Source organism: Marmota monax, unplaced genomic scaffold, assembly GCF_021218885.2.
Source record: "Marmota monax isolate L192 unplaced genomic scaffold, Marmota_monax_Labrador192_F-V1.1 WCK01_AAM20220418_F8-fsc00024, whole genome shotgun sequence".
Taxonomy (NCBI): domain Eukaryota; kingdom Metazoa; phylum Chordata; class Mammalia; order Rodentia; family Sciuridae; genus Marmota; species Marmota monax.
The window spans coordinates 33,150,368-33,177,682 of NW_026695224.1; the positions used below are offsets into that span (position 1 = coordinate 33,150,368).

General features: G+C 42.8%; 1 protein-coding gene across 1 annotated transcript in view; it reads left to right on the top strand.

Moving 5' to 3' along the window:
• Positions 1–1,373: 1,373 nt before the first annotated feature.
• Positions 1,374–27,315, top strand: part of Usp10 (ubiquitin specific peptidase 10) — a 63,924-nt gene continuing 37,982 nt past the window's right edge. The window contains exons 1-2 of the mRNA XM_046434604.1: positions 1,374–1,495; positions 23,538–23,606. Coding sequence (XP_046290560.1) covers positions 1,475–1,495; positions 23,538–23,606 — 90 coding nt within the window. The 5' untranslated portion in view covers positions 1,374–1,474. The remainder of the gene's footprint in view (positions 1,496–23,537; positions 23,607–27,315) is intronic.

The following is a 27,315-nucleotide window of genomic DNA, read 5'->3' on the forward strand; positions in this document are numbered from 1 at the left end:
AGTAGGGTTTCCTAGCCCTCACGGGAGCGCTCTCCATGTGCAAGAAAGTTTCATGTGGTGTCTTCCCCATCTTTTTGTTATCAAAATTTTCAAACACAGAAATGTTGAAAAATAGCATAACTCAGTTTTGACAAGTATTAACATTTGCCACATTTTCTGTCTCTATGCATCTGGATGATACAGATTTTTTTTTTTTTTTTTTTTTTGGTACCGAGGATTGAACCTATGGGTGCCTAATCACTAAACCACACCCCCAGCCCTTTAAATTTTTATCATTTTAGTTTATTTTTTTTAATTTTGAGGGCCTCACTAAGTTGCTGAGGCTGGCTTTGAACTAGAAGTCTCCTGCCTCAGCCTCCCAAGCCACTGAGATTACAGCTGTGTGCCACCGGCCTCCTCCCACTCTTTATGTTGATCCATTAAAAAAAAGTTTGCAGGCTTTAATATTCACCCCTAACTTCTTCATATTCACCCCTAACTTCTTCGGGATGCATCTTCTAACAATGAGGAATTCTCTCCATGAGCACAGTATCATTTTTACACTCTGAAAATCACCAATAATTCACTATTCATCTATACGCAATCCATGTTCAAAGTTCTCCAATTGGCAGAAAATATATAGTGAAACAAGCTTAAAAAACACCGTGAGCCAATCGAGGTCGATGCATTGTATTTGGTTGCTGTCAGCTTTATTTCCGAACAGTCCTTCCTCCCACTTTGGCATCCCCTTCCCGGCCCGCTGCTACAGGAACGTGGGCTGGGGCTTGCTGGCATCTGCAGACACCGGCTGACAGGAAACCTGCCCTCGTGGTGATGCAGAGAGCTCGCTGGGCCGCTGGGCTCTCTGGCATCGTGAGCAAGGCGTTGATCCGTCCGCAGCACGGGAGAGGACACCAGGGCTGAGGAAAGCCCAGCGCCCAGTCCGGATCACACAGCCAGAGGGCGGGTGGTCGCCGCGCTGGCTGCGGCCGCCCGCGGGGCGCCTGCTCCCCAGGGCGAGGAGCCCGGGGGCCGCGGCCACCGCCACGCGCTGCACTCAGGCCCAGCGCTGCAGCGCGCTCGAACGAGAGGGAATAAAGGGGAGGAAAGGGGTCTCCACGAGCCAGGGGGCGGCAGGCACCTGCGGCGACCACTCCGCGGCCCCGGGGTCCGGCAGGCGACCCCCGACCCCAGGCCGCCGCGTCTTCGCCCCCAGTCTCCACGCGACCCTAGGCGGCCGGGCCCGGTTCCAGGCTAGGGCGGGCGACGGCCGGTGCAGGCGGTGGGCTCCGCGGGTGGTGCGCAGAGAGCGGGACACGCCCCCCGGGGGCGCGCAGGCGCACCGAGCACCGCGCCGCCCCGCCCCGCCCCCGGCGCGGCAGTGCGCAGGCGCGACGGCCGCTGCGAGCGTGGACGTGCGGCGAGAAGATGGCGGCGGCGGGGGACGCGGCGTGAGGCGCCGGAGCAGCGCCGAGTCCCATTGAAACGGGCCGCCATGGCCCTTCGCAACCCACAGGTAGCTTGGTTGCGCCCCCGGCCGGAAGGCCGTGACCCGGGCAGTTGGGGGGACAGCCCCGCGGCGGGCGGGCGCGGTGGGAGCGGCGCGGGCACGCTGCCGGCCTAGGCCCCGCGCCGCGCCCCTCTGTGCCCGGCCGCCCCCGGGCCGCGGGACTGGCGCCGGGCGCTGGCGCCGCGGGCCGGCGGGCCGGGCGGGGAGGGCCTCCGCATGCTTGCGGGCCGCGGCCGAGCGGGCATGAAGCGCCGGCCCGCGGCGGGGGCCGCTTGTGCGCGCCGGTCGCCGCGCCCCTGGCCCCCCGCGCCCAGAGCCCGCATCCAGCCTCCAGCGGCTCCGCCACGCGGGCTGTGCCTGCTCCGGCTTCCAGACCTGAGCCGCTGCGCAGCATCCGGAGGTTCTGCTGCAAAGAAGCCGACTCAAGTCGCGGGGACCGCATTTGCACTTGCCTCTGGCTGACATCTTTTGCACAGATGCACCCCAGCCAGGCTGACACTAACGCACCCTGTCAGCAGAAGCTCCAGCTCTGGGGCCGTTGAGTGTAATCCGGAGCGGGGAGAGAGTCAAAAGGGCCTTGCTGTTGGGGAGATGTGCGTGCATGAGTCGAGTTCTCTCTCTTCCCCACTCTGTTTTTCTCCCTTCCCCCAAATTGCAGTTATTCAGGCTAAAAGTCAGCTTGGGTCATTACTTGTCAGGCTTGCCTTAGTCCCCTGATTTGTTGACGTCTAATCCTTAGAAATTGTTGCACATTTTATGTCATCTCGGTGTGCTTTTTAAATGAAATTTGGGAAATAAAGTAGCTATTTGGAGAACTGGCGGCGAGTAAAATCATAACTCTTAAGCAATTGATTGGTTTTTGTAGTCTCTGGGCAGATGAAGACCTGATTAGACCTCTTTTAAACAATGATTTTAATAACTTCTGATTGATGCATATTGTGGGATTAAAAACTCGCAAATCTACTTTTAAAATAGGTACTGTAGGAAACTGCGATTTTAAATTTGTGTTAGTTACCTTAGTTTGCATCAGAATGTCCCCCATTTAACTTATGCACACTTTTACATTTACTTTTGTAAGTGCTTAGTGTAGTTTCTTGCACCAGAAAGCTGCTTAATAGTTGAATAATTTTACAAATTGTGTTATTCAAATAGTTTCTTAAGAATTTGATTTTTGCCTTTTGCTCAGCTTAACTACTGATTAAATAGCTTATTATTAAGATTAGTATGAACAGGTATAATACTTCCTTATGCTCTAATTAATGTTCTTTCTGATTTTTGAGGTTCATAAAGTGTGTTCAGGCATAATTCACTTTAATAAGCACCAATCACAATGCAAAATTGAAATCTAAGTTAATAGTGGTAAAATGTAAGCCTAATTGTATTTTCATTTGTGTTCATTGTCTCAGTATTTGAGTTTTTATATGACCATATTGCCTGTACACATCTTTAACACATTGGATTGGCAAATATTAGCTAAATATGAATGTTAGCAACATTTTGTATTTATTCTTTCAAACCATGACTTAAATTCTTTGAATGTCTTTCACGGAAAAGGGAGCAAAGGCAATAGTTTGATTTTGCACAATTTTATTTTTGAAATAATAGTAATAGAAATAATATTAGAATCATATATGATAGGACTTAATTATTGGATCCTGCTTGAGTTGTTCTGAACATTTGAAGAAGTTTGTTTTATTTGGTCACCTGCTGTCTTCAAGGTATTTCAGTCTTAATGGTTGTCAATTCATTAATTCAGGAATATTGGTTGCTTTCCATGTGTTAAGTGCCATTATATGCAGACTACTTATTTACTGTTGGAAGTAACATCCAGAAGCTAAAGGTAAAGGTCCCATTTGAAAATTGACTTGTTAGGTTAGAATTTAAACTTTTCATATAGATTATAGCCTTCTTCCGAAGTATTGTAAAGAATTGGTTGAACCTTGTTCCCTAGATTGAAGTACAGTGGTGAGAAACTCATAAGCATTTCAGATGCCAGTATCTTTCATCATTTTAACAAATACAAGTGATGAACTTTGACATTTGAAATGTAAGTACATTTCTAATTTGTATTTGTTGTCTCAAGTGAACTGATGAAATGATTTAATTATTTTAAAGCTACTTGTTCTGTCTTGTGTTTGAAAAAATTGTTGTGGCCATCAAAGTAATGTATAGTGAAGTCTTCACAATAAAGCTTCCTCACCCAGTTTGGGTATCGCTTCAGTTTCTGTCCTCTGCGTGCATAGACTCACTTCATTCTTTCTATTACCTGAAGATGGTGGGGCTCCCACAATTTACATGCTGGAATTTCTTGGATCCAACATAAAGCATATGGCCTATTGTTACTATGTCACCAGATTTGTTTATAACTGACAGCTGGATTAGTGGAATTCTGGAAGAGATACATTTTGATTGGAATCTCATATAATGAGCAACTGAAGCCAGTGAAAATTCTTTGAAATGCTGAAAGAATAGTTGCAGATAGTTTTCCTTTGTACAGCAGTGACAGCAGAATATTTAAATGTGTCCTTTTTTGTTTTTTGAGGTGCTGGGTATTGAACCCAGGGCCATGCGCATCTGAGCTAGTACTTTACCACTGAGCCATTCCCCCAGGACTTAAAAGTGTCCAAAGACTATAGAGGATGTTAAAAGTTTATAAGTCGATGGTTACCTGAGTGGTTTCTGCAGTTCTTGCTGTGCCAGGTGCATCATATCCAGGGCCTCACCTTCATGTTCTGCAGCCCATGGGCCCACTGAGTTCTAAACACTTCTCTAGAGCAGAAGTTTCAGTTTCTGTTATGTGGAACTAACATGATTTTAAATTGCTTCACATAGGAAAGCTTAAGAAGAAAAGGATTTCAAAGTTTGATGATTTGTTATTTAATGCCAGACCTAAGTGGCATGTTTACTTTTTGCTGTGCTTAGAGTATTCAAATAATGGAGAAACATTGTATCATCTCCACACAAATTAGTTACATAAGATTATTTTTATTCTTTTTTTTTTTTAAGTACATCTTTTAATAGATCAGAGTTTTCAAGTGGCACATTAAAGATGATACTCAGGACACTTGTCTTTGATACCACAGCAAAGAATGAAAAATAATAGGAAGAGCCTGCTTTCAAATTTGAAATCAGGCCGTTATTGCTGCTTACTGCCACACATGCAAGAATCACTGTCACACAAAACAGACAAATCTGTTTGCAGTGGAATGTGCTGGCTTTGGGCCATTGGATTACTGTTATTTGTCACTTAGTGCCACTTCAGCAGTGTAGAAGTCCATTTCTAAAGAGCTGCATGTGCTTGGACTGCAGTTTTCCTGTCTGTTGAAGTGATCTCCCAAAAGGTTTTTCCATGACTGTTTCTGTTAGTCCAGGCTGGGTTAAGAACTAGTGTAAGAACATAGAGGGAACTTTTAGAGTATGTTCATAGTATTTGTTTCAACGACCAGAAAATGTATAGTTCATGTAGTCTTCCATGACCTAGTTATTTTCTGACTTATTAGAAATCTCCTTGACTGTGATCCATTTTCATTGAAGACCTGGGAAACCAGAAGCTACCTCTCCATTAGGCCTTGCCTTGGTACCTTTCCTGGCCCAGTTGCTCCTTCCTGGGAAAAGGGCAGGTGAGGTGTTGCGATAGGAGTGTGGGTTAGGACTGAGAGAGAAGGGTAATGTCCAGGAGGGTTCAAGCCTGTGTTCCTGGAGTTTTCCCCCTTAAAGGCAGCACCTGCACAAGAATAGTGGCTGTTCTTAAGACCCTCAGGCCCCTACCTTCTGGGCTTGTGTCAGCAGCCTTATTGATTGTCATTCTTCACATCAATTCTCCATTTATTTTTCTAATATCAGCTCAAGGGCCATGAAGTCCACATTCCATGATTCAAGAGTCCCACAATCAGTGCACTAAATGAAAGAATCTCCTCATAGGAAGGCAGGTGCTGTGCTTGTGCCTGTGGTATCTGGCTGCCTCAGTGCACACCTCTTTCTCTCTCTCCTCTGATGGTGGTAGTGTTTGGTATTCTCTTTGTCCTTATGAAGAAATGCTCCTTTTCATCTCTGTATTGGTACATTGGTACATGTTGGTGTTTTTTTTTTTGTTTTTGTTTTTGTTTTCTGGCAAAGGTTTAAAAAGTGTCAAAAAAACTTATTGACAGCTCTAAACTTACAGTCTCACTGGAGCTATTGTGGAAAAAAACTGGGACTGTGTAAATGTTAATTGAATACTGTTAGATGTATCAGGTATGCCCTGCTGTAAGATACTGAATGCTGCCTGCCCCCCCCCCCCCCAAATGGCATTAAAACTGCACAAAATGCAGGTTAGGAATGTAGCTTAGTGGTAGAGGGCTTGGGTAGGGTGCTGAGCCCTGGGTTCAACCCCCAAAACAGAAAAAGGAAAACAAAACTGTACAAAATAGAGTGTCACGTTCTAGACTTGATATTGTGGGTGCCTTGGATAGGGTGGGAATGGAGCTGCCCTGTAAGTAGCTTATCCCACTAGGTCCTCAGAGGAGGTTTGCTGGCTGGGTGAGATGCGGTAAGGGCAGCTTTGCAACCACCAAAATAGAAATTTTCCATTGTGAGTGCATGTCCGAAATACTCATTTTTGTTTTAAAATGCATGGAATAGGTTAGGGGATGTAGCTTAGTGGTAGAGTGCTTGCTTGGCGTGTGTGAGGCTCTGGGTTCAATCCCTGCACTGCAAAACAAAACACAACACATAGAATAAAGCCAAATTTTGGTCTAAATTACATTTTGCAAGCACAGACCTTGTCAAGTGGAACTTAAGAGCATTTAATGTATAATTCTATGCAGAAAGTTATGCTTTACCTCAGGAGTTGACAATCTGCATTGTTTAATTCTCACATAAACATGATAGTGTCCTTTGCCATGGATATAAGCAATGTTTTTTAATTTTATTACATTTGTTTAAATTTAGCCAGGACCATTAACTTGTGAATTTATTGGTTATTTTAATAACTGCAAGAGCTTTCTAGCATCCCTTTCCCGTCCCATTTTTCCTATGTTAGACATTTTGTAACTGAAAAGAAAAGTGAAGCAGTGTCTCTGGAGAGACATATCATTATATCATTAAAAACATACTCTTTCTGTTCTTTCAGAAGGTATCAATCTTTCCCCTTTTGCAAGGTCAGGCTGAAGCTTTGGGGTAAATAATAAAGAGTTTGGAAATAAAAGTTTAATTCTGGAGTTTTTGAAGATTCCCACCAGTGTTGTAAAAAAACTTTTCCTTGTATGTGTGTGTATATGTATGTGTGTGTGTGTGTATGTGAGTGAGTGTGTGTGTGTGTGTATATATAAAATATCTTTTTTTTTTTTTTTAACTCGGGACCTTGCACATTCTAGGAAAGCCCTCTACCACTGAGCCTAATCCCCCAGCCCATCTCTTAAGATTGTGTGTGTGTGTGTGTGTGTGTTTTTTTTTTTTTTTTGGTACCAGGGATTAAAACCCAGGGACACTTAACCACTGAGCCACATCCCCAGCCCTTTTTTGTATTTTATTTAGAGACAGATCTCACTGAGTTACTTAGGGCCTTGCTAAGTTGCCGAGGCTGGCTTTGAAGTTGTCCTGCTTGATACATTTTAAAAAAAAAAATTTAAGGACTTTTTTTCAAAGCAGAATTGAGAAGAAGATGAAGAAATTTTTAATATATGGCTTCTCTTGATATTTTAGGTAATAATTTTCTTTAGATGGCTGTCAAGACCATATATATTTATTTAAGACCTGAAATAGTCCTTTTAGGTAGATCTGATCTTTGGACAGGAAGAACATATTTAAAATAAGACACCAAAGTTTGCAGTATCAGCATTTGAAGAATGCCGCGCAGTATGAACTGTCTAGTTTAAAGCAATCCTTATAGCAACTCTATTTGTATTATTATCACCATTTACAGATGAGTGAAGACCTAAAGGTTGTGACTGGAGGTCACATGGGGCTGATAAGTGAATTATCAGGTACTTAGAAGCAGGTCTTTGGACTTCAATATCCTGTGTTTTTTCTACTTTGCCAATTGCTTATCTGAAAGAGACTGTAAAGAGCGCTGTATTTCACATTGTGACTTCCCCCATAGGAGTTCCTTAATGAAAATGTGTAGAATGAAGAAGCAAATGCTTAAGTGTTTAAAAGTTTAATATGTTACTAATTTTGTGTAGAGTATATTATGATAAAAGTCCTTACTGCTTTTATTTTTAATTACAAAATAAAGATGTTATTTTTATTTTTTTATTTTTTAAATTTTTTTAAAAAATATTTATTTATTTACTTTAGTTTTAGGTAGACACAATATCTTCATTTTATTTTTATGTGGTGCGAGGATCGAACCCAGTGCCTCATGCATGCTAGGTGAATGCTCTACCTCTGAGCCACAACCCCAGCCCCAGATATGTTATTTTTAAACCACACCAACAATACAGAGCATTAAAGTGAAAAATATAAGTCATCCTCCTCTCTGCTCATTAGCCCCCAGCTTGATGTTTCTCTTATGTACTTTTTTCTGATGGGGCATTTGTGGTTGTTATTTGTGTTGTTCCATGATGCCTCTGTTCTACCCAGATAGTCCCTGAACTGAACTTTTTGAAGCAGACATTGTTTTCATAATTACTGAAGGCACCTGCCCAAGTGAGGTTTTTCTTGTTTACCTGATTTTACCAGGGAAGCAGATATTCTGGAGGTTAAAGTGGCTTTTCAAGATCCAATGTACAGAGGATTATGGAAATTTCTGAGGAATAAAAATGTTGTCCAAACAACTTAAGTTTTTTTCTTGGTAGACATTCAGCCCCTTAATTTTAGCTGCCATTCTCTGGGTTTTTATTTAAAAAGAGGTGATTCTCATTCAGATTCTTGTAGGCCCATTGCCTTTGCACAATGGAGTACCCAGGGTACCATCCTTTCCTTGAATGGAGAGATTGGCGGGTCACCTGTCTGTGAATAGAAGTAGGTAATTCACCTGAGTTTTTCTTCACTGTCTCTAGAGTCATCTTTTCTCCTCACTTTGTGGAGTTGCAGTACTGCAACAGAGGGAAAGAGAGAGAGAGAGAGAGAGAGAGAGAGAGAAACTCAGGTCTGTGTCTCCAGAGACAACCACACTGAACTGTTTCTGTAGAGTAGAAAATTAGGTCTTCCAGGGGTAGCATCCTGTTTTGTCTGGAATTAATTTGTAGGCTGTTAGACACTTCTATTCAGAACCACATAAAGAGAACTTTATATCTTTTATGATTGTTCTGTTCAAGATTTTTGGTGACTGGACGTTGTGAGTGTAGCGTCAAAAAGGTAGCTCCCTTAGACTTCAGAAGCTCACAGAGCATTGGGGAGAGAAACAGGCTAATGGTGCTGGATCCATTTTTAGGTTAGTAGTTCTTGTAACTACTACACTGTTCATGTAGATATGTGAACAGTGTCACATATCAAGAACATGCACTTATCGGTTGCTTTGTTCAACCATTGAATAGTAGTGAGACTGGCCAGGTGGCTCATGCTTAGCTACTTGGGAGGCTAGAGCAGAAGGATCACAATTTTGAGGCTACCCTGGGCAACTTTAGTGAGTCTTTCAAAATTAAAAAATAAAAAAGGCTGGGGCTGTAGGTCAGAAGTAGAATGCTCCTGGGCTTGATCCCCAGTACAAAGAAAAAAAATAATTACTGGATAGTTCTCATGCACCAGGCATTGAGGCTTTACCAGTGAGCAAAACCAGTTCCTCATCTCTCACATGGAGCTTATGGTCCAGTGAGGAGGACAGTTGCTAATCAGGTAATCACAGCAACACATGTATCATACCAACCTCAAAAAGGTGTCCCAAAGGGCTGGGACTGTGGCTCAACAGTAGCGCTTGCCTTGCATGTGTGAGGCGCTGGGTTCAGTTCTCAGCACCACGTATAAATAAATAAAATAAAGATCTATCAACAACTAAGGGGAAAAAATATTTTTTAAAAATGTGTTCCAAAGGAAGGGAACAAATTCTGTTGGCGTAGCTCAGGAAAGTTGAGAAGGGTTTTCAGGGAAATTAAGGTTTACAGCAGAGACAGTATGACACCGTGTGTGGTGGCCCTGTGCCTGGAGGGAGGTTGGAATGCTTCAGAGAGCTCAGCCTGTGTGTCTCAGTACAGAGCTGGCAGGTCCATGATTGTAACCACTATTAGACATTACTGTCGTTATCCTGAGGAAAATGTGGAAGAGGAGATGAGACATTTGGCCATGGAATTTCATAATCAGGTTGCAGTTTGGAATCACACTCTGCCTTATACAGAAGGCTGTCATGGGGTCTCAGTGGCCATAAGGAGATCAGTTAGAAGGGTTCTTGAACTTTAAAAAAAATTTTTTTTAGTAGTAGATGGACACAATACCTTTATTATTAATTAACTTTTTAATGGGGTGTTGAGGATCGAACTCAGGGCCTCACATGTGCTAGGCAAGGCTCTACCACTGAGCCACAGCCCAGCCCAGCCCAGGTTCTTGTACTTTTGACTACGGGTGCAGTGGAGGTGGAGTGGCATGGTCCAGGAGAAGGTCAAGGTAAGGTGGATTGCAAAAGCAAGAGAGTGTGACTATCAGGAAGCTGGGAGATGTCTCTTCTAGCAGGGTGACATTTGAACTAGAGTTTTCAGGCAGGAAGCAGGGGACAAGGGGATGGGGGGAAGACTATTCAGAGGAACAGTCTCAAAGCCTGTGGCATCTCTGGGAAACAAAGACCAATTTGTGGCTAAAATGATGAATAGGATGAAGTGGTGAGATGGGTGTGGAGAGGAGAGGTGAGGACTGAGTGTTCTCTTGGAGCAGGTGGGTGTCTAGAAAACCACAGGTCTGAGGTGGCAGCAAGGGTCCTGGCATGGTCATCCTCTTGCTAGGTGGGACAGCTGCGGGGGTCTGATAGGGATCCTTCATGAGTGTCTAGGGCTGGATTCCTCGGCTCTCTCCAGATCTGGGAATCTACTCTGCAAGCATTTTAACTACCATAACTTTGACGGGGAAGTAGGACATTTCTTTTGGGGACTTCTGAGGCAGATTGATGCAAGGTGAGTAGCCCTTGAATGTCCTTAATGATAATGGGAAGAATAGTTAGGGAAGGTGACTTAAGCATAGCATTCCCTTTATTTTTGAGGGGGTAGGGACACCTTTAAAAACATTTCTTTTCCTGATTATAAATCTACTCTACAAATAAAGTATTAAGAAAGGTGTCACGCATAATATCCCATGATTCTCCTGAGATTATTTCTGTTAAGATCTTTAAATGTTACTTTTAATACTTTTGGAAGCAAATTAAAAATTTTTGAAATAGTTGCATGTAATTTGTGATCCTTGGGCACCCTCTGCTGACAGAATTGCCCTCCGAGCACCCTGAGTGCTGATCCCTGTGAACCGGCCCCTAGACCAGTGTCGAACCCCTGCCCAGGTGGCCCTATCCCGGTGCTGTCCCAGACCCCGGTATGGGTGTATGTACAGCTTTTTTCATTTCACCTGTGAATAGGAGTAAATAAATCATACTTTGGACAAATATTTTGCTGTCTCAGTCTAGGTTATGTGTGAACAACAACAAAAATCCCAGCTTGTCCCACTCTGAGAGTGGTATTATCCAATTTCAGCACTGAGAGGAATTAACCAAGCAGAACCAGTCAGAGAAACCCAGAACTTTGCCCCTTTGATGATTCATCATGTTGGGTCTTCACAGTGAGATTTCTGTTTTGTTTGAAGTTCCTTAAGTGACTGATTTCTTTTCAATAAACATTTATCTAGCGTCTGCTTGCTGCCTGGGCCTGTGTTGGGGGTTAGGGTTAGATACCAAAGCATATTTGTTTTTCTTCAGTATAAGTACAGGTGTGTCCCCAAAGCTATAGAGGTGCTCTCACTGGGGCCTCCACCCCTGCCTTGAAGTAGTGCCCCGGCCCCTGTCCTGCTCATTGCAGCTGCCTTCCAGTTCTTGCTGAATCCTGGCTATGATTAGCCTGGTTCCACGGACGTTCTCTTTGCTGGTCAAGGATTTGTCAGCTAAGGACATTATTTTTTTTAATTTTTAATTTTTTCTTTTTAATCATACATGACAGTAGAATGCATTTTGACATATTATACATACATGGAGTATAACTTCCCATTCTTGTGGTTATACATGATGTTGAGCTACCCTGGTCGGGTATTCATACGTGAACACAGGAAAGTAATGTCCAGTTCATTCCACTGTCTTTCCTATTGCCAACCCTTCCCTTCGTTCCCCTTTGAGGGCATTCTTGTCTCTATAGTCTTTTCAAGTAATTGCTCTTGGTACTAGTTTGCTTCCTATCTCTGCTCTTTGTGCCAGGAACATAAACTTCCGTTTTCATCTGTGACTAGAGTTCTAGTCAGTGAGGAGGAGCTGACTTTTTAAAAAAACAAAAAAAAAGAAAGAAAAAGAAAACTCTTGAAAAAGCAGTCTCCAGTTTGGACTGGAAGTTCAGTGCATGTGACTTGATACACTGTGGCATCATCCTGGCCATGACTCCTCTTCCACCTATTTGCCAGAGCTGTGTTTGGAAAGAGTCGGCCTCCCATCCCACAACAGACAAACTGCTTTCTTCTTTTTAAGGTGAACAGAAAGTAAAGTACATTGCTGTTCTTTTTCTTTGCAGTGGCTTTTTATCTAATGGAAACAGACTTGAGTTGTATTAATTAGTTGATCACTTCTTACGAAAATGGAAACATGTCTCATGTATTTTATGTGTAAAGCCGTCTTTGTGGGCCCTGTGGACTTCAATCCTCTCAGGGCTGCCTTTCCTCTGGGAGGCAGGTCACCTACAGAGGCCTTTGTGACCCCCTTGCTGAGTGTGTGGAAGGGCGGTCTTGCCTGGTGGAGGTGATGTTGTATGCCAGGTGAGCACTACCAAGCAAAGGGAGCCATTGCCTGCCTGACAGATCTGGGCAGGGGTCAGGGAAGCATTCTGGAGTCTGCTGTGATCTGGCTCCTGTGTGCTCCCACTGCCCAGCAACTTGGACGCTCAAGTTGTTTGCCCAGACTGAGCAATTCGACAGAGACCAGTGGAAGGAAATAACAAAGAGGATGGTGTATGGGTTTGTCTTGTGGTTCTAGTTTTAGGAGTGAAGATGAGTGTAGCTTGCACAACTACAAGGGACACACCGGCCCTCTGGGGAAGTCCTTCGTAATGATGAGAGCTGATTAACCCAGTGTCCCAGATGTAAAACACCTATAAAAACTTAAATCAAGTAACCAGTATACCACTTATGGTAACTTGGAAATAATTTTTATGTTCACAGAATTGGAAACTTGGGACTTAATGGATTAAAAAAGTTGGCTGCCTTCTGAAGTGTTCAGATTGATGGTCATTTCACTGAGAATGTGGGAGTGGTCCTTAAGCCCCCTTTAGGGTTTTAAGTGCTACTCTTTCTCTTGTGCAGTGTCTTGAATCCAACTAGCTGACATGTGTATTACATATAAGTTATTTTGTGAAATTCTTCCCTTGTTTCTCAGCAAGTGTAGCCCTGAGATCTGAAGTGGTACTAATACAAATACAGCATCCCTTCCAGTTAGTGTGACACGGCCCTGAACTTTGCTGACCTGGTCAGAGCAAATGCAGTCAGCCCCAGATCTGAGGCCCGCGAGAGGCTGTTTTTCCCAGTTAGAGGCCTGGTTGTGTTGGTGGTGGTTCTCTTTATTTCCACACCTTGTCCTTGGACAGCCCCGCTGATGGCTTCACTCATATTCCTGGCTCTGTGCTGAGCTCGGCTGTCCTCACATCAGGACTGTGAGGACAGTAGTGAGAGAGAGCAGGTCGCTGCCACAGGAGACCTCTGCTTGTAGCTGTGCTCCTCAGCAGTGCCGCAGCTCCTGTTCCCAGGAGTCTGCTCCCATGCCATCTCCTCAGGGAGGCCCGTTGATGGCACCTTGGAAGCCCCGGCCTCCTGCCTGCTGTCTTGCCCTGCTTTCCTTCCCGAGCACCTGGTGCCCGTCTGGTACCCTGCGGTTCTATATCCTAGTGGAGCTTGTAGTTTTCTGTCTTCCCAGAAGGCAAGTTGAAGGAGGGCAGGGATTGTGTCCCTTTATTCAGTGTTATGTGCCCAGGGGCTGGAACATGACAAGTGCTCATTAGACATCTATTGACTGACTGATTTCTGTGGTGCTGGAGATCAAATACGCCTCACACATGCTAGGCAAATATGCCCCGAGCCACCTCCCAGCTTTGGTAGATATTTATGTATAAATTAATTGATGAAAGCTATGTCACAGTGGGTGATTTGGAAGCGCAGAGTCCAGTGGAAAAGAGCTTAGATAACCAGCTATTCCAAGCCAGAGTAGGAAATGCTGTCACAGGAGAGTTATGGGGACACCATCACTCAGAAGGTTTTTTGGGAAGAGAGTTCACGAATGCGAGCCTCTGGAATTGAATTCTGCAGTGTGAGGAGCTGGCCAGGCCAGTGGGGCCCAAGAGAAGGCCCTGCACAGTGGCACGGGATGTAGGGTGCAGGCGAGTCTGGGAAGGCGTCTGGGCTGCTTTTCACCCGGAAGGTTCTGCATGGGCTTTTCCTGGACCAGTCAGGATCCCTATTGAGAAAGCACTGTGGTGGCCACATGCATTTCAGAGGCGACAGGTGAGCCTAGAGGCAGGCACTCTTATAAGAGATGCTTTTGAGGAGCAAGGGATGGCTGCGTGAGGGCAGAGTAGGTCAGGTTGCCAGTGGCCATGGCAGGGGTGGGCAGCTTCCTTCCCTGAGCGCTGGTGCTGCCTTTCCTGTTGTGAAGCAGTGGGCTGTGCTCCATGTACGGTTTAGTGGAGTGTCTTCCTCTACTTCTCGCATTGTGAATATTCTTCCGTTAGACCGTTTTCTTCCAGTATTCTTTTTCTTTCTTTCTTTTTTGTTTATTTTAATATTTATTTTTAAGGTGTAGATGGACAAAACACAATGCCTTGATTTTTATGTGGTGCTGAGGATCGAACCCGGGTCCCGCCTGTACAAGGCAGGCGTTCTACCTCTGAGACACAATCCCAGCCCTCTTTCTTTCTTCATTAGTGCTGGGTTGGAACCCAGAGCCTTGTCCACTCTAGGCAAGCACTGTGTCACTGAGCCACTTCCCCAGTCCTTCGGTATTTTTTTGGGGGGGAGGGGTACCAGGGATCGAAATCAGGGGCACTTAACCACTGAGCCACATCCCCAGCCCTATTTGTATTTTATTTCGAGACAGGGTCTCACTGAGTTGCTTAGTGCCTCACTTTTGCTAAGACTGGCTTTGAACTTGTGAACCTCCCGAGCCGCTGGGATTACAGGTGTGCACCACTGTGCCTGGCACATTTTTAATTCTTAACTGTACCAAGCATAATGCTACCTTACTGTATCTTACAGTCCCTTGAATTTTGCTGTGGTTTAATTGTTCATGTGTCTGTGCCTTGTGGGCAGCATCAGATTCTGATTCTGGCCTTTGCATTGTTCGAAGGACCTAGGGCAGAATTGGTTTCTCTGAACCTCAGGTCTTTTTCATCATCAGTCAGTCAGTAGATCTTTATTAGATTCTAAGTCTTGTGCTTAAGGCCTTGTACGAGATCCAGAACTGGAAGACTTGGGATCACAGAGGTAGATCATGGTTAGCACAAGATGTGAACAGTGCTTTTATAAAAGAGCTCAGGAATGCATGCTGAGGAGTTAGTGCCTGTGTTGAGTTTGAAGGGCAAGTCGGAGTTCATTAGAGCTGCCGAGGAGGCAAGAGCGCCTGTGTGAGGTGCGAAGGCAGTGAGTGAGTGAATGTAGGCTAACTGGGTCTCAGGTGCCCAGGGAGATGAGGCTGGATGGGAGGCAGGACAGCTGTTGCTCCAGGCTAGTTAAGACTCTGTGTACACTCTTCCACCAGGAGAACCATGTGTTCTGGTTTATACCCATTGTCCTAGTGTAGCTAGTAGTGATCCTTTCACTCTGAAATGTACCTCTGGTTTGGATGATAAATGGTCATCCAACTTAAAATCAGAGTTGGAGGCATTGGGCAGAATCAGCAGGGAGCATTTAAAATGCTGGAATGAGGCCAGGACACTACCCCAATTCACTGACCCCAGAGTTGCTCAGGTGTGGCCTGTGGATGTTCTGATTACAGTATAGCCTGGGTTCAGGGTTGAGGGCGGTTGTTTGGCCTTTGTCCTGTGGGTTTACCACCTGCCTCAACCTCCCAGGTGAGCACCTCTGGGACTTGGTGAGCTGCTTGGATGAAAATCCCTCTCTTCAAGGTGTTCAAATCCGGAGTACCACATATTTGCCCTCAGGGAGACTTTTTGAAGTCTCAAGTTACATTTTTCTACCAAAAGATTTTAAATCTTAACAGTAAACTTAAATATATAATTAAAGAATGGAGTGTAAACTATTATAATTTCGGCTAGTACACTGTATCTGCATAATTAAAACCTTGGGAGGACATTTTTTAACAGCTTGTGAGGTGAAAGTTGAGTTGAAGTCACTAATGGACTTCTTCCTTGGGAGCTGGGCTAGTCTCCACTCTCAGAACCCTTTTTCTCAGAACCCTTTATGCTCAGCAGATCGTGACTTTGCAGCTTTGTATTTCTTTGACCTGCCTGTCTTATGAAACTGGCTTCTCATTAACAACTGAAGCAACTCATTAAAAGGCAAATTCTATGTGGACTTCTTTCCTAAATTGAAAGGAGAAGCAGGGCGAGGACCCACCTTCTAGTGGCCCTTGTCATTGGGCAGATGACATTGTCCAAAGCTAGCATATTAGAAGAGTTTGTGGTCACACCTTTTTCTTCACAGACTTCCTCTAAAATGAAGCTCTGGGTCAGTTCGTGGTGTGCCTTCTTTCCTGGCAGGCGGCCTTCAGTAGCCAAGCTTTTATTGGTTTGGTTCCAGCATGTTTCATTTAGTGAAAAACCCCGTATCACAGATGGCGCTTACAAGTTTCTGCCTGTGTAGCACTTTGTTGCGTGAAACAGGATAGTTTTGCTTCAGTGTTTTTGGCAGTAGTTGTCCGTGCGTGTAGTGAGGAATTGAGGACATGGTTGGAGAGTTTTGGTGGTAGGAAAGCCTGAGCAGCCAGGAGGAATCTCAGGTGACCAGGTGATGCTGGGACAGAGGCTTAGGAAAGGTGCCTGGCCGCTGCCTCGGAACAATAGAATGAAAACGCATGCAGCGCATTTTAGATGGCTGCTGGCCTGCGGGTCTGTGGACCAAGGGATGTGAAATCTTACAGTCCCGGTGAGTGAGTGCTTACGTAGCTCTTGAGAATTCTATCTTATAAGTGAAAAGCCTGCCCCGTGCCGTGCTTCAGGAGCCGTTTTCCTAGTTATGACAGCTGCCTCAGCCATCTTTCCTGTTCAGCAGTTTTTAAGAGAATCAACCTTACTGAAGAATAATTTGATATAATAAATGTACCCATTTTCACACCACCACAGCCAAGATCAAGAATATTTCCATTGCCTAAAACTGTTCCTTCCTACCTCCTTGCTGTGAGTCCCCACCCCTGTCCAGGCAGCTAGTGAGCTTATTACCCTCCTTTAGCATGGGCCCCAGCAAAGACAGAACTATTTCTGCTACAGTTTCTTTCTAGTTGGTCTTCTGTGTCCTGTCTTTTCCATTTCTGTTTCTTCTTAAGACTGGCGCTAAGGTGGTTATAGTGGATATGAAACTTGAGGGATCTTAAACTTCCACTGGGGCTCTCTCCCAGGTAGTATTTACTGATTGACTTCCTAGTTTATCATCTGCTGTCTGTGATGGAGATTCTGCATACCAAATTCTTACGTAATGAGGACTCTATATTTTCCTGCTGTTTAGTGCTAGCAAAACAGTTAAAATTTAACTGCCACTGGGCAATTTAGCTCTATTGTAGACAGGACAGGAAAATTGTTAAAAAGCGGATTTCTGTTAAGTGAATCCTACTTGGAAACAAATTTTAGTTCAGTGTCTTCATGAAAGAACTGAGAGAATATGTAGCCAAGTACATATTTTGAGAATGTTATGTCAGGTGAGAGGACTACTGTGTGTGTGTGTGTGTGTGTGTGTTTGCTTTGTTTTGGTACTAGGGATTTAACCCAGGGGCGTTTAACCACTGAACTACATCTACAGCCCTTTCTATTTTTTATTTTTAGACAGTGTCTCCCTAAATTGCTGAGGGCCCTGCTAAGTTGCTGAGGCTGGCTTTGAACTTGTAAACTTGTAATCCTCTTGCCTTAGCCTCCTGAGTCACAGGGATTACAGGCATGCACTACGACATCCTGTTATGAGAGGACTACTTTGTGATAGGACTTTAGTGGTCAAAATAAAATGCACAAACAAATGAAACTAGCCACGAAATGGCTGTACTTTGAGTCCTAAGAAGGAGAGATGCTGTCTCTGAGAGTGGCTTTGTAACATGGGTTGTCTGCTTTGTTCCCTTCTTTTCAGGACTCTGTGTCCTAGGGAAAAGTAAAGCAAAATTCAGTGGCAGCCAGGCAGCTGTAGTGCATTCAGTGGAGGAACAGGATTTTTTCTGCCTTCCTGTCCTTTGTCTGTTTTTGCATCTGTCACACTCACTGCAACTGGAGGTTCACTTGCCCTGTAACAAAACTGTCAGTGTCTTGAGCCCTTGTTACTCTCACAATCCCACACAGGTCAGTGTGGATAGTTGCTGCTCAGTAAATATTGTTAGTGAAGTTGCTGCTTTGCATTGACAGTCTTCAGACATCCCCAGAACCAACCACATCACTTTCCAAAGTTGAAAGTACCATGTGATTGTTCATAGATTTCAGTCAGCATCCATCCTGCACTGTTGTGATCAATAATTTTTCCTTTTGAAGCAAACATTGACTGCTTTTTCTTCTGCTTTGAGATATTCACATGCCCCGCTGTTCACCCATTTAAGTCAGTGTGCCTTTTAGTGGCTTTCAGTATATTCTCAAGTTATGCAATATCATCACAGTCAATTTTAGATTATTTTATTACCCCACAAGAAGCCTCCGATCTGTTGTGCTTATTGCTCGTTGCCCCTATCCCTTAGCTTTGTACGAAGTCAGCTTGGTCTCTATTGGATTTGTCTGTTCTGGACACTTAAAACGAATGGAGACTTACAATTTGTGACCTTTAGTATCTGGTTTCTTTCTCTCAGCTTTATGTTTTCAGGGTTCATCAGGTCATCACATGTATTAGCCTGATGACATTTCCAAATCCATGTTCCTTAATCCTTGTCAAATCCAGGAGATTCTTGTAGAACTGCAAGGTCGTGAAGTCCAGCATTTCATAGGTGAAATCCAGGTTTTCATCACTCAGAAAAGTTGTTTCTTCTTAATGTTTACTTACTCAAATAAGGAAATGAGGAAGGAGAAGCCCCATTTCTCAGTTTCTCCTGTGTTGGTGTGACTTGGTCATGCTGGTGGACCCTGCCTGGCTTAGCTTTGCATCTGTAAATGGGAGACTCTTCTGGAGCCTTTGTGATGGTCGTCCAGCTTGGAAACTGTTAAGAATGGTGCCAGTGGGCTGGCTGGGGATGTGGCTCAAGCTGTAGCATGCTCGCCTGGCCCGGGTTTGATCCTCAGCACTAAATACAAAGATGTTGTGTCTGCCGAAAACTAAAAAAAGAAATATTAAAAAAAAAAAAAAAGAATGGTGCCAATACAAGAAATTATGATTATCTCCTGGAAAGCCTGATCTATTGCCATCGTCCTTTTTGAAGGCAAAGAACATTAATTTAAGGGCAGCCTACGTATACTTGCTTTTGAATTGCTAGAGAGGTGAAGCATTTGGAAGTTTAAGAACTTAGAATGCTGTGCTCTGGTGCCCCCTAGTGTAGGGCTCTAGCAGTCACCCTCAGTTTTTGTCCTCAAAGTGGTTTCCTGTGGCTCCCTTTAGTCTGGGTAGAAAAGCTATAGGTGTGCTGTTTCCTTCTCCCCGTCTTTGGGCTGAGGTTGAGGAATTTATTTCTGAGCCTAATGTCTTTGTTTTTCCAATGGCACAGACACTGGCATATCCAGCTTTGCCCAACCCCTTCCCAGGGCCCTCTGATAGCTGAGGTAGCCCCCAGTTTACTCCAAAGACAAAACCAAGAGTGACCAAGCCAAGGGCCTGTTTTTCAGTGAGGTCCCATCCCATCTGTGTCTCCTTCCCATCTGTGTTGTGGGCTTGCCCTCTCTTTCCTGAAGTATTTATTTTTTTCATGTCCTCTCTAGAAGGGGCAGAAAATAAATCCATGTGAATAATATAAATTTTGAAAGTCCGGGATGGGGTGGACACGCATGGTCCTTCTGCAAAAGACGAATGTGGGTGGCTGATGCCTCACTGCACAGTCAACTGGACTCTGGGCGCCAGAGCACATGCAAGAGGAATGCTTAGTAAGTCTCTCTCTCTCTTTTTTTTTAATGTATTTTTTAAGATATTGATGGATCTTTATTTTATTAATTTATTTATATGCAGTGCTGAGAATTGAACCCAGCGCCTCACACATGCTAGGCAAGTGCTGTACCACTGTGCCACAGCCCCGGCCCTTCACAAGCTGCATTCTTGTTCTGCTTTTTGACTCTGATGTACTGCCAACTTTGGTGGGGGTCCTCAAGACTGAGGCAGCTTCCCAGCATTTACCTTACAGCCTTGGTGGACCGGTTGGAAGGTCAGAATTAGGGACAGCAGTGGAGATGTTCTGTAGCACGTGTGGCTTACCAGGGCCTTCAGGTACTGCTTTGTTTTGTCCTTATAGCAACCCTTTGTGTGTCCTAGGTCCTGCACTGGATTTTGGAAACAAAGGAAAGCATGGACTTGTTCCTACTTTTTAGTCTCACTTGCTAAATTAATTGTAATTAATTCATGTGACCAGTGGCATTTCCTTCCTCACTAGAGTATGAATCCTGTGAAGTCAGGCACATCTTTATTTTATCCAAAGATGTATAGATCTTTCCCTTTATTTAACAGACTTTAAATTTATTAATCCTCCACAGAAAGGAAAACATTCCCATTCAGATAAGGAGAGGAGTAAATATGTTTTTCAGCTTTAGATTTTTCTCTTTAAAGCTTATTATTTGGAAATAATTTCAACTATACAAAAGTTGCCAGAAGAAAAATTGTACAAAGAGGGCTCAGATTCTCCTTTACCCAGATCCACTTAAGACTTAACTCCATTTGTTGAATTATTTTGGGTGCTTGAATTCCCCCTCAGAGACACACAGGGTATCCAGACCACAGACTCAGAATCAGACACACTTAATCAGACACAATTTTTCCAGAACTCCTTTATTCCTAAATGCCTGAGTGACTTTCCTAAGGAGAGATTTTCTCCCACGTCACCACAGGCTGCGACTCCCACCATGTAAGCTCACACGGATACAGGGTGGGCTTCCATGCTGTGGTCCAGATCCTTGTCTCTCATGGTGCCTACCTGTGACTCCGGATCCAGCCGGGGGCAGGTATTGCATTTAGTTTTTGTTCCTCTTTAGCTTTCTGTGATCTGAAACATGATGTGATCTTTTTGAATTGCACAGTCCCCACCCTTTGCCTTTGGTAACATTCTGCATTTTGCCAAACCTAAAAAAATCTTTATTTTTGAGAGGTGGTGCTAGGGATCAAACCCAGGGCCTCTTGAATGCTGGGTAATCAATGTACTGCCCGAATCACATTCTCCTAGCCCTAAAAATAATTTTTCCCCCCCAGTGCTGGGCATCAATCCCTGTGTTTGAATTTCTTTGTAAACTCTTAGGTGTCACAAAACATGCTTCAGCCTTGAGTCAGATATCATTTTAGTTAAATAGTTGCCATTAAGATGGCAAGGCAGTGTAATTTATGTCCACTGGATGGAATTCGCTCTTCAATAAATATTTGGCCTCTTTTATAGTTCCTTTGGAAGCGTTGTTAAGGATTGAGCCCAAGAGTACTCTACCTCTGAGCTTCATCTCCATTTTCCACTTTGTTAAATTTTGAGACAGAGTCTTGCTAAGTTGCCTAGGCTGGCCTTGAACTTGCACTCCTCCTGCCTCAGCCTTGGGAATTGCTGGGATGACATTATGCCCCCATTTAGATCTTTTTTTAAAAGACTTGAGGTTACATAGAACTCAGTAAAGTGTGTTGAGAAGTGTAATTGTAAATCAATATTTCACGTTCATTTTCAGTTTTCTAGAAGAAAACCTGCCCAAAGAAAATACCTAACAATCCTATAGGACATTCCAGTTCTTATCTCTATATGTCTTTTCCACATTCTGAATTAAAATAGATCCTTTGGTATCACTGGTAAGAGAAGATACAATGGATGATTTTTAGTGCAGCATGCTCTTAGTGAATCTTAAGTTTTAACTTCACACTTGCAATATCTTAGCAGTTCCTTGGTTACTACTCTTGTACCTTTTGAATTCATTTTCTGGAATTTATAAGGAGCACTCCCCCTTCCAAAAAATGGGTATGTTATTTTTCCTTCTTTCTTTTCTTCTTCTGCCCTCCACCTTCCCTGCCCAACCAAGGCCTCATGCCTGCTAAGCACAGTGCTCCACCCCTCACCAGAGAATGTTAGTTTTCTTTTGCACTTGAGTAATAATCTAACAATAGGGTGGAATTCTATGGAAAAAAAAAAGTACTGTGGAATTCTAGGAACAAAGTAACTTCTTGAACTTCCCAAATATTTTGTCCCATTGCTTTATAGCTTTGCTGTTCTGCTGTTAAAACCTGTTGAGTTTTAAATTTAGCTCTTTACATTTAGTAGGCTAGTTTCCACACTTTCTAATAGCTTCCCCAATTCCTTTTCACCATTCCATTGCTTGGGATGTGCCTGAGTGAAATTTAAACTTTCCCCCTTGTTGCTGAAGATAAGAAGATCTGAGATCACCCCTAAATCATTTTGAGACTGTTACTTTTCACTATTACTGTTAACACATAGTGGTGTTATGGGCTTGTTGCAAGTATGTGGAGACATTTATTTGCTGGGGGCTGACCAAGAGACCTCCCTCAAGGGCCGGTCCTTTCCTGTGCAGGGCAAACTACCAGCAGAGGTGAAAATTGGTTACCATTTTTCTGCATTTATTATAGTAATGAGTATTATCCATTTATCTAATATTTAGTTACAGGTTATTTATTTACTTATTTATTTATTACCAGGGATTAAACAAAGAGATGCTTAACCATGGAGCCACATCCCCAACCCTTTTTTTATTTTTATTTTGAGACAGGGTCTCACTAAGTTGCCTGGGACCTCTCTGAGTTGCTGAGGCTGGTCTCCAACTTTTATGATCCTCCTGCCTTAGCCTCTCGAGTTGCTGGGATTACAGGTGTGCACCACTGCGCGTGGCTAGTTACAGGTTATTTTTGAGGCATACATATATAAATTTCCCTATAAGTTAATAGATTTTAAGCTGAGCAGAGGACTGTTCCTCCCGCCCCCCACACTTAGTAGTTTTCAAGTAAAGATCAAGGAATTGCTGTGGAAATCACTCAATGATGGTTCTTGTCAGTGACTGACTTCTTGCAACTCCAGGAGGCATACACTGGTGGGCACTGGCTGGCGCTCATCTGTGCTTTTGCCATGTGTTTTTCCAAAAATCTGTGAAATCAAGTCTCATAGCTAGATGCTGCGTTTATCTGCTGTATGTGTCTGTGCATCATGTTCAAGTGCATTTTTAAAATAAAGAAATTACATACTTAGAGATCATTATCAGGATCATTAACACTTGTCTGTTTTGGATTTACCTCTCTTCCCTCTTGAAACTCATTTTCAGCTTTTTGCTATGTTAGGGAAAATTGAAATGGAGGTGGTGACATGAGTCAGCAGAAAAGTGAATGGAGGTACAAAGGCAAACCGGAAATACTGGTGGATCAGAAATCTCTCCCATCAGCAGGACTGCGCTTGCTGTACACAGTTGACATGTTTCACAAGAAACTTTGTCAATTTTAGAGTAGTGTTCTTTGACAGTTTATGGAAAAGTTTAAGATTTTTCTTTTTAGTAGTTGGTAAATAGTACACATAGAAAAATTTCAGTTTGCAGTCCTCAGTTTAAGTTGTAAAAGGATTTTGGGGATTCTGGCCCAAATATTGCATAGGATTGCTACCATACACATAGTATTTTTGGGAGAATATAAATGATTTATATTTTTTATGTGATGGCTGATTCTCTCTTTTTTTTTCCCCCAGTATATTTTTGGAGATTTTAGTCCTGATGAATTCAATCAGTTCTTTGTGACTCCTCGCTCTTCAGTTGAGGTAAGACAAAGCTGTTTTAGTGAATAAATGTAAATCAATACAATTAATGGTTGTATTTGCTTCTTGATTTTTAATTTGTTTTTGAATGAAGAATTCCAGTCTACAGAAAAGTACAGACTAATATGAGAAATGCCTAAACCCACGAGCTAGATTTGATGAATATTAACATTTTTCTGTATTTGCCTTATATTTTCAAAAAATGAAAAAACTATTACAGATACAGTTGGAGCCTGTTGCCTCCATCTCATTCCCCTCTGTGCCCTGGAAGAGCTCTGTGGCAGGTGTCACATGCGGTTCCTGACTATGTTGTTCACCTAGGCTACATGCACATCTATTGTCTCCAGGGAGTAAATTGTAGTGTTCTGTGGGCTTCAAAATGTCATGTGAATGATATATTGTGTTCATCCTTTGTAGTTTATTTTAAGCTACTATTGTATGCTTCAGCTTATCTGTGCTTATACATTTATTCTTGTTCTTTGATTTTAATTGCTCAGTACCATGGCTCTAATGCAATAGTTTATTTACATGTCCTCCTGAGGACCATTTTGGTCTTAGGTTCAGCTGTTAAAAACATAGACATAGCTTGTCCTGTCTCCTTGAGTCCCTCTGTATGCATTCTCCGGAATATGGGGTGGGTGGCCCAGATTTGTACCCCTGGGGGAAATGCACTTTTGTAGTCTTCCTGGTGATTGGTTACTAGTTTGCTGTCTGAGAGGTTTTTCAGTCTGCATTCCCTTCACCCAGCCTGCAGGTTTTCTTCTTCACATTTTTTTTTTGGGGGGGGCGGGGGCATGGGTACTGGGGATTAAACTCAGTCAGGGACACTTGAGCCACACCCCCAACTCTGTTTTGTTTAGGATTACAGGCAGTGCCACCACACCTGGCTTTTCTTCACATTTAAAAAAAAAAATCAATGTAAATTCTCAGTATTGGCATATTCTGAGTTCTAATAAATGGATTCTCTTTAAAAAAAAATTTTTTTTAGGGGCTCTGACTTTGCCTTGCCCACTGCAGTTGTGCTCTCAGCACCATTTGCCGAGAGCACCTTTATTTTATGTGGATGGAACACCACTGCCTCACACATGCTAGGCAGGTTCCACTGAGCCCCAGCCCCAGCCCAGATTCTCATTGTTTTAATTCACATTTCCAAGATTACAGATAATTGATGCTAACTCATTATTTTCACACGCCCCTTGACTGTAGATTTTCTCTTCTTGAGTTACTTTGTCTTTATATCTTACCTGTATTTTCAAATCATGTGGCTTATTTTGTTCTTTTGATTTGCAGGATAAATAATCTTTGGTCTTACATGTTACAGGTACCTCTTCCTAGCATGAGGCTTTTAATCATGTGCCATACACTTTTTGGGGTGTTTTGTTGGGAAAGGGGAGTATGTTTTTTAACTTTAAAGTCAAATGTGTTGATTTTGTTTTCATGTTTTCTGGATTTATAATTTAAAAAAAAAACAATCTTGAAGAAAAACTTCTTTCTCTTCCCAGAGGGATGAAGACATTTTTGTCTGAGGTTTTTAAACTTTTTATTTCTACACTTGAGTGTGTAATACAGTCCTGACTTGTGTATTTGTGTGGCAGCAGGGCTCTGACTTGCCCTTGCCCACCACAGTTGTGCTCTCAGCACCATCTGCTGAGAGCTCGGCCCTCAGGTGTTGATGGCCCTGTCTGTGTGGTTCTGCGTGCCCTGTCTGAAGTCTTCTGGTTGTCTCAGGCTTCTGGTAGAGTGGGAACCCCAACCTAATTCACAGGTGTTTGACCGCCCTGCACCCTTAATTCTTTGTTATGGCATGTTTGTGATCAGCATGCCAAACTCCATGGAGAATCTTACCAAAATTTCATTAAAATTATGGATTAATTTATAAAATAATTAATAGCTTTATGATGATGAGTTTTCCTGAAAATGATATTGTTATATTTTAATCATTCAGGTATTCATTCATTCCTTTTTTTTTAATATTTATTTTTTAGTTGTAGTTGGACACAATACCTTTATTTATTTATTTATATGTGGTGCTGAGGGTTGAACCCAGGGCCCCGCACATGCTAGGCAAGGGCTCTACCGCTGAGCCCCAGCCCATTCATCCTTTTTTTAAAAAATATTTTTAACTGTAGATGGACACAATACCTTTAATTAATTTATTTATTTTTATGTGATGCTGAGGATCAAACCCAGTGTTAGAGACAAGCACTCTACCACTGAGCCACAACCCTCATTCATTCTTTTTTTTGTATTACGGAATAAAACCAGGTCCCATGCATGCTAGGCAAGTGCTCTCCCAATGAGTGAAATCCCTAGCTCCAGTCCTCTTTTAATATGTCTACTCTCTGTGTTTAATGATATCTGTTTTAGTTTAAGAATAACATGTCTTTGTCATCTTTTCAGATTTATATTTTAGATATGAAGCTGTTGAAAATGGGATTGAAAGGGAGAGAAGTATATAAGAAGTCAAATCTTTAACTTTTCCCCCCTAAATATTTAGTTTTTAATTATAGGTGGACACAATAAATATCTTTATTTTATTTTTATGTGGTGCTGAGGATCGAACTTAGTGTCTCACGCATACTAGGCAAGCACTCTACCTCTGAGTCACAACCCCAGCCCAAATCTTTAACTTTTAATGAAGTTTAACTAGCCTCTTAGGTCCTTCACTGATAAGTACACACAAGCATATGTTTGCAGGTACATTAAATATTCATGCATGGAGTTCTTTCATTGGATAAAATGGGTGGGGAGAGCTAACTGCTTTGAGTAGGGTCCTGAAGTCCAGGACTGGGATCTGTCAGGGGCACTTGCATTTAACCTTGGCAGGTCTTTCACTCCTCTTCACCTTGGCTGCTTAAATTCTAAGAATTGTTTTTTAAAGTTGTGGAGGTAAGACTAAAAAAGAATATATTGAAAACATTGTATTTAGGCTGTATAGATGTAAGAAAGATTTATGCTTGTTTATTTCTGTTTCACTTTAGGAAAAAGAAAATAAAGTTTATGTCAGATTTCATTTTGGAAATTGAATACATTCAATTCGAAGTCATTCCCATCTCTTGTGATCATTGATATCATTATGTTAAGGAATCTGAAGTCTGAGCCAGGAAAAAGTGAAAGTTATATTACATTGTCTGAGGCAGTAAGATGTATCTGTGTGTTTTAGAATTTTGTAGAACAAGCTCTGAAATTTAGTGTTTTCCAATAAAAAACATTTAATTAGGAAAAATGTAATCAGGTTTCATGTTCCCTAATGTTAGTGTTGAGTTGTAGCGTTATAGACTCTGCTAATGATCCATTTAAAATAATTTGTCTTTGAATCATAGGAAGACCTGGCAGCGCTTGCCAGGAACACTGCAACTTAACTTCTCTTTGTGATGAAGTATTTTAAAAATGATAAAGCCCACCTTCTGTTCCCCCGGCTCCAGGCTGTCTTGGGCACTTCCTTTATTTCCTCGTGCTTCCTTTTTTTTTCTTTCCTTGTGTTTTTAATTTGATAAAATAGAGAATGCCCATTTACTTTACAGAAATGTTTTAAAATTCGCTAACGTCTGGTCTGATACCCGACATGCAGCATGTATTATGAAATAGGAATGGTGCAGAGGTTCAGGTCAGGCCACACTTTGCATTTGCAGAAGCAATGGCTGTTTCTCATCAAAATCAGGTTTGCTCTAGAAATCTCAGTGTTTTATGCATTTATTTGGACTTTTTCTTC